The sequence below is a fragment of the Cucurbita pepo genome, chromosome LG01 (assembly GCF_002806865.2).
Source record: "Cucurbita pepo subsp. pepo cultivar mu-cu-16 chromosome LG01, ASM280686v2, whole genome shotgun sequence".
Lineage (NCBI taxonomy): Eukaryota > Viridiplantae > Streptophyta > Magnoliopsida > Cucurbitales > Cucurbitaceae > Cucurbita > Cucurbita pepo.
In genome coordinates, this window is record NC_036638.1 from 20,443,626 (window position 1) to 20,452,918 (window position 9,293).

General features: G+C 35.0%; 2 protein-coding genes across 2 annotated transcripts; one reads left to right on the top strand and one right to left on the bottom strand.

The window, feature by feature from the left end:
* Positions 1–230: 230 nt before the first annotated feature.
* LOC111794334 (caffeoylshikimate esterase) lies at positions 231–5,003 on the top strand. Its single transcript, XM_023676291.1, has 9 exons — positions 231–362; positions 452–648; positions 791–820; positions 1,236–1,362; positions 1,456–1,602; positions 1,722–1,852; positions 1,929–2,066; positions 2,330–2,428; positions 4,545–5,003. The coding sequence occupies exons 1-9, from the start codon at positions 269–271 to the stop codon at positions 4,755–4,757; spliced, it is 1,176 nt and encodes a 391-aa protein (XP_023532059.1). The 5' UTR covers positions 231–268; the 3' UTR covers positions 4,758–5,003.
* Positions 5,004–6,999: 1,996 nt separating this feature from the next.
* On the bottom strand, positions 7,000–8,903 carry LOC111794342 (cytokinin hydroxylase-like). The gene is made up of 5 exons (XM_023676301.1): positions 8,554–8,903; positions 8,281–8,500; positions 7,972–8,213; positions 7,527–7,890; positions 7,000–7,446 (listed from the first exon to the last, which is right to left on the bottom strand). Exons 1-5 carry the CDS (start codon positions 8,853–8,855, stop codon positions 7,027–7,029), a joined length of 1,548 nt encoding a protein of 515 aa, XP_023532069.1. The 5' UTR covers positions 8,856–8,903; the 3' UTR covers positions 7,000–7,026.
* Between the last annotated feature and the right edge of the window lie 390 nt (positions 8,904–9,293).

The following is a 9,293-nucleotide window of genomic DNA, read 5'->3' on the forward strand; positions in this document are numbered from 1 at the left end:
TCTAGACGAGTGAAAATAAAAATAAAAATACCGAAAAATAAAACTTTATTATTTAAATTTAGAAAAACTGGCTAATATAATTTTAATAGTACAGTAAAAAAAATAGAAGGAAAAAAAAAAAAAAAAAACCATAAACAAACTTCCGAATTGCAGCGGTAAACAGCAAATTATTTAAATTAAAGAAGTAAATAACTTAAACTAAGCTGGCTTTGACTTTCTATTTGACTATGATTAAACAATTTCTGAAAGCCAACCACGAGAACTCCACATGGCAGTGCGACCCTCGCCATCTTCTCTCGAGCACTTTACTTTCCATACGCGACCTACCATTACAGCAAGAGCAATAGCGAATACCCGCTCCCGTAAAATTTAGAAAGCATTTGATGAATTTCTTGATTTCTTGATTCTTTTTTTATGTAATGTATTGCGGATTTTGACCGAAATTGTGTAGAATACAGCTACAAGGGATCTTCGAGAGGAAAGAGCAGCTCCAGGAAGGCGGTAATGGCGCCAAAAATGAAATTGCATGGTGTTAATGATGAGTTGCTGAAACTTCTCGATGCTAACATGGACGACGTGTCGACGAGACGCCGAGTGCGGGAGGCGTTCAAAGAAATCCAGCTCGGAATCGATCATATACTGTTCAAGGTATTCTGGTTTCTCGTGTATGTTATTTAGGTGAAGGTCGATTTTGGATATTCGATGCACTGTTATTTGTGTTTGATTTTTGAAGTATGGGAGTTTTATTTTCTATTGGATCTCACTGACTTTTATCGCTATTCTTTGTCAGACACCAAGCGACGGATTGAAGATGGAAGAGGTAATCTCTAAAATAGAGTTGTGCAATATGATTCTACTGTATTCTAGTTATTGAAATGGTATAATCTTTAAGCTTCTAGACCACGCCAATTTGGAAATTTGAAACGAAGTATGATGAATCAATCGCCATTTCTTCTTGCGATTTCCCATTACATTTCACGGCCATGGCTTTCTAGCAGCCAGCCCTAGTGTTTCGCTGATGAATGGGGCCACTTTTGTTATTTTCTCTTGCAAATATTGTCCAGGCCTTTCTTCTGTCGTGTTCATTTGCAATTCATCAATATTAGCAGAAGCTTTATTTTGTTTACAAAAAAGGAAAAGATAAAAAGAGCCATGTGCTTTGCTTAGATGTTAATGGAAGTTTGGAAGTCTATGCAATTTTGTTTCCAAGCTAAGATGATCAATCTTTTTGGTAGTCATATGAGGTCAACTCCAGAGGATTGAGTATATTCTCAAAATGCTGGATTCCGGAGACTGTCCGTCCAAAAGCAATGGTGTGTTATTGTCATGGCTATGGAGACACCTGCACATTTTTCTTTGAAGGCATGTGATTCCTTTCCAGTAATAGAAATGGCATAGTTTTTCGTTTTGTATATTATAGTAGTTATCGACTTTTTTGTGGTATTTGTATTTCAGGAATTGCAAGGAAGTTAGCATTGTCAGGGTATGGTGTCTTTTCTATGGATTATCCAGGATTTGGTCTTTCAGAAGGTCTTCATGGCTTCATACCAAGCTTTGACAAAATTGTAGATGATGTCATTGAACATTACTCCAAAGTGAAAGGTGTGTTAACGTACCAAATATTTGTTTTATGTTAATTATGTCTGAACAGAAATTATAAATTACAAAGTTTTTCATGACAATCCTTTATTAGAATTTTCTTTACTTGATTCCAAGGGCAGAGAACCCGGAGTTTAGTGCTCTCCCAAGCTTTCTCTTTGGGCAGTCTTTGGGTGGAGCTGTGGCTCTCAAGGTACACCTAAAACAACCTCATTCATGGACTGGTGCAGTTCTTGTTGCGCCAATGTGCAAGGTATCTTTCTGAAAAGATTTTTTTGGAACACTTTCCTTGCTATCGAGGGCTCAATCAACTAAAAAATTATCTCTAGATTGCAGATGATATGGTTCCACCATGGGCACTAGCACAGATATTGATCGGAGTGGCTAAATTCCTTCCAAAGTACAAGTTGGTTCCACAGAAAAATTTGGCTGAGGCAGCTTTTAGAGACATGAAGCATAGAGAACTGGTTTGCCCCTTTTTGAACAAAATGGTGGTATTAAAAATAACAAGTGCATGGCTTTTTATACGGGTGGGGGGATTTTAATAAATGCATGCTTGTTCATGGTTGAGTGAGTGAAAACGATTTTACCTATTCTCTTCTATTGTTAGTCTTTGATCTAGAAGTTCATAGAGATTTGTTCGCCCTACTTTTAATTGAGTCTTAATCCGAATGTTAGTAAATATTTGTATGTTTTATTTATTAATTATTTTGTATTTCTATGGATGCAGACAGCATATAATGTCATTGCATACCAGCATAAACCACGCTTGCAGACTGCAGTAGAAATGTTGAGAACTACGCAAGAAATAGAACGCAGATTGAAAGAAGTAGGCTATACTCAACTTTTTAATTATGATATGTTTTTTACCTAACATCTTTCTCAACTGTTCTTCACCGAACATGTTTTTCATTTTGTTTTTTTTTTTTAAACATAGATTTCAGGTACTCCTCAGAATCTCTCTTCCTGTTTAAAACATTGATGATATGAAATTATAGAAGGTTGGGGAGGGCACCCCAATTCAGTTGAAGTTCTTTTTTTTTTTCAATTGAACAAGCTTTTATTGACAGGAAGATGAAAAAATGTGAGAGACCAACATTGGCCTGAAAACAAGAAAGAGGCCAATCAAAGGAAGCTCAAGAGGAACTAAATTGTGACTAGCCCAACAAAGAAGAAAATAGCTCTAATCTAAGAGAACAAGACCTAACATAATTACAAAAATATTTAGACACAAATGTCCAAAGTGAAGCATAAATCTAGCCAAGTATCTGAACTCCTCTATAGTATTTCACTCCCCTGAAGACTTTGTTACTTAGCTGGATTTAGATGCTCCATAAAACAACAAAGAAACCATCCCTCCATAAAACTCCACTCCTCTTCCAAAGGGAGGTTGAAGCAGGGCCGAACAGACTCTGAAAACCTAGAACCAGTCATTCCAAATTGAGCGAGTAAACTGGCACCTCCAAAACAAATGGTTCAAGTCATCAAATGCCTTCCTACCAAGAATAAAAACCATTGCAGCCCCAAAAAGAAGGAAGAATGCCTCCAAATGGCAATCCATGATACCCCATGTAATACATGTCATGCCAAGGGTTTAACCTTGGAAATTTTCACCTTCCGTTAGAAAGGAGAAAATGGGGAGGTAGAGGAGCAAGGGCTACATTAGATCTTAGATTAGATCCTGTTCAAGCTAAGATGCCTTTAAACCTTGTTGGTTCCATAATTTTTTCTTATATAAAGAGGCCGTCCTTTTCTTTTCTCTTGTTTTCTTCTTTCTACATTTGTAGGTAACCTGAACATAAACGGTTAGGAATCACGAACCTCCACAATGGTAGTGTCCACTTTGAGAATAAGCTCTCATGGTTTTTCTTTGGGCTTCCCGAAAAGGCATTACACCAATGGAGATGCATTCCTTACTTATAAACCCATGATCATTCCCTAAATTAGCAAATGTGGGACTCCCTCCCAACAATCCTCAACATAAACTATGTGTGATAGTTGCAGAACTTCTTTGTTCCCAAATTCAAATCATTGAAATCAAATTCTCGACCCGGAAGAACCATACCCTAGTACTTAAGCCTCCTGAAATCCACTTATTTATTTTCTCACATAACTATGTTCAGTCATAGATGCTGAAACATTTAGTATGATCTAGAAGTTTCAGTAAATGGGTAAAAAAGATGTTTTATTGTCACGAACTTGATAAATAACAGGTTTACTCGAGTGGTTAATGTTAGTTTAATGTACCATTAGAGCAGAATTGCTTGTCATGGCACTTAGTTTTTATGTTCAGAGAGGATCTTCCACCAGATACCCTATCTGTACTGGAGAGAGTCTATCTCCAACGTCCAACCATATCTCCTTTCTCTGGTTATATGGGCAATAAGGGATATTTATCCCTTATCCTTTTGAGGCTTTCCTTGAGTGAAATAAAAATATTTTCAGCGAGTAAGTATAATCTTGTGATCAACTTACACAAGATGTCATCATTTTTACGTCTTTTGGACATGTTTGATAATGTTCTTGTTTCTCGTTTCTCATTTCTGTTCTACTTTTTTAAATAATCATGAAACACAGATAGTCATTGAACATGTTTCTTTTTTATCAAACAGATAGACCCTTCAAATCTAAGTGCTTTTCTAACCTATTCGCTTTGTTGACCAGTTGGAGAACCTTTTTGTTACTCCGTGGTTGTTGGACATTCCTTTTAATCCTTTGTTTGACACTCTTGTACGTTCGTCACATCAATAAAATGCTTATTCTCTTTGTTGAAAAAGTAAATATTGTCATATCACAGAATGGAATATAGTTTCTAATCTTCATTCAAGAATCTAATTCATTTAAAGATACATTGTGGCTTTTATTGTAAATTCGTGTTGTTTCTAGTAAAAAGTACAGAAAACACAACTTTGATAACTAAATCAGTTTATTGAGATGTCTTCTAGGTTTCCCTGCCATTACTGATCCTGCATGGGGAGGCTGATACCGTAACAGACCCGTCCGTGAGCAAGGCGTTGTACGAGAAAGCGAGCAGTTCAGATAAGAGTATAAAACTTTATAAAGATGCATACCATTCTCTTTTAGAGGGCGAGCCCGATGAAATTATAATCCAAGTATTTGACGACATCATCTCTTGGCTGAACGAGCATTGTAAGTAACTTTTTGGACCGAGTTATGGTCATTCTTTCGTGATATGATTTGTGTAGGGAAAGATTTCTTTCCCTTGAAGAAAAGTTTGGAAACTATGCTATTGGCCTTGCAACATCAGGAAGCTGTTGAAGTAATGTATTATTTACTATTTTTGTGAGATGATGTATCAATAACTATTAATTAAACGCACAGACGCTTTGAAATTAGACACCACTTTTCTGTTTATGGCTGAATCAAACTCACTTGATTTGGGTCGAATATAATAACTTCTTAGGCTTGGTTAGAACCAAAGCTGAACCCATTGGTAACTTGATGGGCTAGCCCTTGACATTGAATGGGCTGGTTGGGCCTCCATAAATGGTGATTTAGGTTCAATTCTTAATCTTGTTGGGTTGGGTTTGGCCGATGACTCTAGTTTACTGCTTTGATTTGACCAGGTACACGTTTGTTTGGGAGGTCCATGCAACCCCACATTTCTATTTCTATTATTATTATTTTTTTTTAATATTTACAAAATGTTTAGTTAATCTTACAGATAAATTTCTCATGATTTTAAATTTAGGAAGCTGATATTTTATATTACAATAATAAAATGTATTGAAGAACACGTGTCAGTCTGTGGAGATAACATTTACTTTTAAAAGTGACAAATAGATACTGTAGTTATGTCGCAAGAAAATGTTGGGACTATCCCGTGTCTCGAACAAACGATTTTCCATTGATTGCTTAATGGGGAAGCTGAGTGAGTGTTGATTTTTGGTGAGCTGAAGAACACTTGGACTCCACATTTGGTCACTTTCTGTTTTTCTACCTCCATGAAATCCCCAAATACACAGCAAAACAGAAGAAAGTGATTGTCCAGTTCTTCATCAACCCATTGTTTCTCCATTCACCCATCGTTTCTTTCGGTTCTCCAATTCTTTTATTTTTTTTTATTTTTATTATTATTATTTATTTTTTAAAGTTGAAGGGTGTTTATTGATTTTTTTAGAATCAACCTTCAAGAATATTTTAAAAATAAAATACTAAAAGTTTAGAGGTATTTTTAGAGATAAAACACAACTATTCATTTAACTTTTTTAGTCCTTTGATAATGATGTTGGGAATCGTAAATAATGAGACATTAATCAAACCCTAACGGACACATATCCTATTTTTATAATTACTTATTCTTTAGAATATTACTTAGATTGTATAAAACGTAAATCAATATATTAATTTGGATTAGGAAAGTAAATGAAGTCACGCAATATAATGTATTGGTTATCCCATTAATAACATGAGTGAATTATCCACGTCATTACCTAGTTCCTATAAAGTTAAATTAAACGAAGAAAAAAATTAAAAAAAAAAAAAAAGTGGTGGTTGGTAATTTATTTCATTAGAAAAAGCCAAAAATTTAGCGGTGGATGTTACTATACATGCAAATTGGAGATAATGGATCTTATCATTAAAAAAAAAAAAAAACATATATATATTTTTTAATTTTATGGGATTTAAATTCTCTATGATTTAAAGTCAATAAATTATATATTATATATATATATATATTTCTATACACTGATCATTTTAAATTATGGATATATAAAGAATTTTGCTCATCTTATTTTATAACTATAATAAATTTATCCTCTTTCTCCTCTTTACAAAATTCATCAATAATTGGCCTAACTCACATCTTATTATCTCACATAAATAATTATTTTATTAAATTTATTATTGATTTATAAAATCTAATTATATATTGATGGTCCACTTTGACTAGCAATGAATTATCTTTTGAGGCTTTCAAACACGTTTAAGGCAAAACTCTCATTATTTTCAACCATAATTACGTTTTTTATTTTTCTTCATTTTTTTTATTAAATTGTCAAAGGGTCTTTTTTTTTAAATATTTTTTATTTATAAAAATATATGTAACGATGGTTAAACCCACTTGAAAAACACTGAACGGTCAGATATAAAACATTCAAAAATATATTATAATATCTATTATTTGTCTTTATTATGCGTCTAATTATTTTCAAAAATATTTTTTTTTTAATTTTGTTTTAAAAAATATGGAAGTGGTGGGAGACGGTTGAAATTTTTTATTTTGTATATGGTGGCCCATATTTATTATTTATTATTTCACATCTTTAATTCCTTAATTATTTTTTTTTTCTTAACAAACTATATTTTATAATAATAATAATAATAATAATAATACTTACAAACCGACCAAGCTCGATTCTCCCAAGTCTCTTCAAAAAAAAAAAAAAAAAAAAAAAAAGTGAATTAATTCAAAGGGGTCAAGCAAACTTGAACACCATATTTAGGTTTGATAGTGAGCACGACCACGGGTGCATGGCGATAGTTTTGGGAGATGGTGAAGGAAAACTTGGCGATGAGCATGGCCAATATGATCTTCGTTTCCATGACAGCGAAAGATTGCCCGACGCAGTTGCGCGGTCCAAAAGCAAACGGTATGAACCTACCCGACGTGAACGCCTTCGAGCTCCCAAATCTTTCAGGGTTGAACTCATTCGCGTCCTTTCCCCATAGCTCCTCACTGTGGTGAATGGCTAGCACTGGGATCCATATCGCCAACCCTTTTGGAATCTCTAAGTCTCTGAGCTTTATATCCTCAAACGCCATCCTTGGAAGAATGCTCGCAGGTGGGTATAGTCTCAGGGACTCATTTATAACCATACCCAACTGTGCATTAACAAAAATATGATACTTATGGTAAACTGTAATTAAATACTAAATATATACAGTAAGTTGGAAGACTGTACCAGGGAGAGTTTAGGGAGATGGTCGAGCGAGGGAGCTTGGCGGTTGCAGACGGCTATGACTTCAGCTCGAACCTTGTGTTGCCAAGAAGGGTTGGTGGCTAATAACATGACAGTCCAAGTGAGCAAGAGAGCTGTGGTTTCATGGCCGGCAAAGAAGAAGGTCTTGCATTCATCCATTATTATTTGCAAATTCAAATTAAAACCCTTATTGTCTCGTTTATTCTGCATCTCATTCAGCAACATTCCTAATAAATCATTACCATTCTCCACACACTCCTTTCTGCTCTCTATGATCTCCATTAACAATCCCTCCACTTTCCCTTTTAATGCCTTTATTTCTCGGTTATATTTACTCGGAAAAAATCTGTTTAATAAAAAAAAAATATATATATATATCAATTACGGTTGAGCTATATTCAATACAGGATGTACTGTTCAAGCTTACCTGCTACCAGGAAGGCAAAGGTGGCGGCTAGCTTGAGCACAGAGATTCTGTAGAGTTGTAAGTAAATGAAAGATTTGTTTTCCCTTTTCGTAGCTGCTTCCAAACTCGGTTTTGGAAATTATATCGGCCGTGATTCTTGTCATGTACTCGCCGATTTCTAACTCGGTTCGTCCCAATTTGACCTCGTTTTCTAATGATATAAGCATTTCTCTCGTGCATTCAACCATGTATCCTACGTAACTCTACAAAAGAAGAGAGGTTGAGTCGGGTGTCGTTAAATTTGATGTTTTATTCATATTGTTAATGGACCTTGAGACGGTTGCCGAGGAAGGCGGGAGCGACGACATGTCGTTGATGGAACCAGTTTTGGCCGTTGGCCATTAAGAGACCTCTACCAATAAAGTGGTTGGACCCTTGTTGTTGGAGCCACGACTTGCCGGTAACGGCGCTGTGTTTAGACAAAAGCTCTTTGATCAAGTCGGTTTCAGCCAGACACATTCTTGGCTCAATCCCATTCCANAAAAAAAAAAAAAAAACATACGGTTTAAAAAGTTGATAGGTTACGGTAAATTTAATAATTCGGACATACCGAACTGGGCGGTCCAGACGAGATAGTGCGGGAGGAGGCGGGGGACGAGGTCGTGGGAGATGGAGGGCATGTCTTGGGAGGTGGACTTGGAGAGGAGGGCGGTGACGTCAAGGATGTTGCCGAGGAAAGGGCGGGGTTTGGGGCCACCCACACCTTGCATAGCCATCTTTTCTTTGATGCGTCTAGGAGTCCACCAGTAGCAAGAAACGGCGTCGTATAACACAGATAAGATGACAAACGACGTCGCTGCTAAAGCCAGAGTTGCAATAACCAGCGGCAAAATAAAGGCCGCCATCGGGAAAGAGAGAGAGAGAATGGGAAAGAAAGGAGAAACACATGCACATATAAATAAATTACTATCACTAAGTTTTATTTTATTTTATTTTATTTTATTTTTATTTTTATAAGCTGAGATGGAAATAATAAGAACTAATATTAAATATAAGGTCAAAGGTTTGACCCAATTAGTTTTTAGCGGAGAAAATCAATTTTAAATTATTGATATTAAAATAGATGGTACTTGAAAAGGAAAATAAATAAATAAATAAATAAATAAATAAATAAATAAATAAATAAATAAATAAATAAATAAATAAATAAATAGAGATTTGACTCAAAATTAAAATAACTATCTAGAATTGTAAATGAGAGCTACATGAACGGTGTATTTTTTTTATTATTATTATTCAAAGAAGAATGGTGTATTTTTCCAAATAAAGACACAATTAATTGA

Bases quoted from the DNA above. Each gene is read 5' to 3' on its own strand.
- LOC111794334 (XM_023676291.1), top strand. From the start codon at position 269: ATGGCAGTGCGACCCTCGCCATCTTCTCTCGAGCACTTTACTTTCCAT. The intron at 1,853-1,928 runs GTATCTTTCTGA...AATTATCTCTAG, and splicing joins TTGTTGCGCCAATGTGCAAG to ATTGCAGATGATATGGTTCC. The intron at 2,067-2,329 runs GTTTGCCCCTTT...CTATGGATGCAG, and splicing joins ACATGAAGCATAGAGAACTG to ACAGCATATAATGTCATTGC.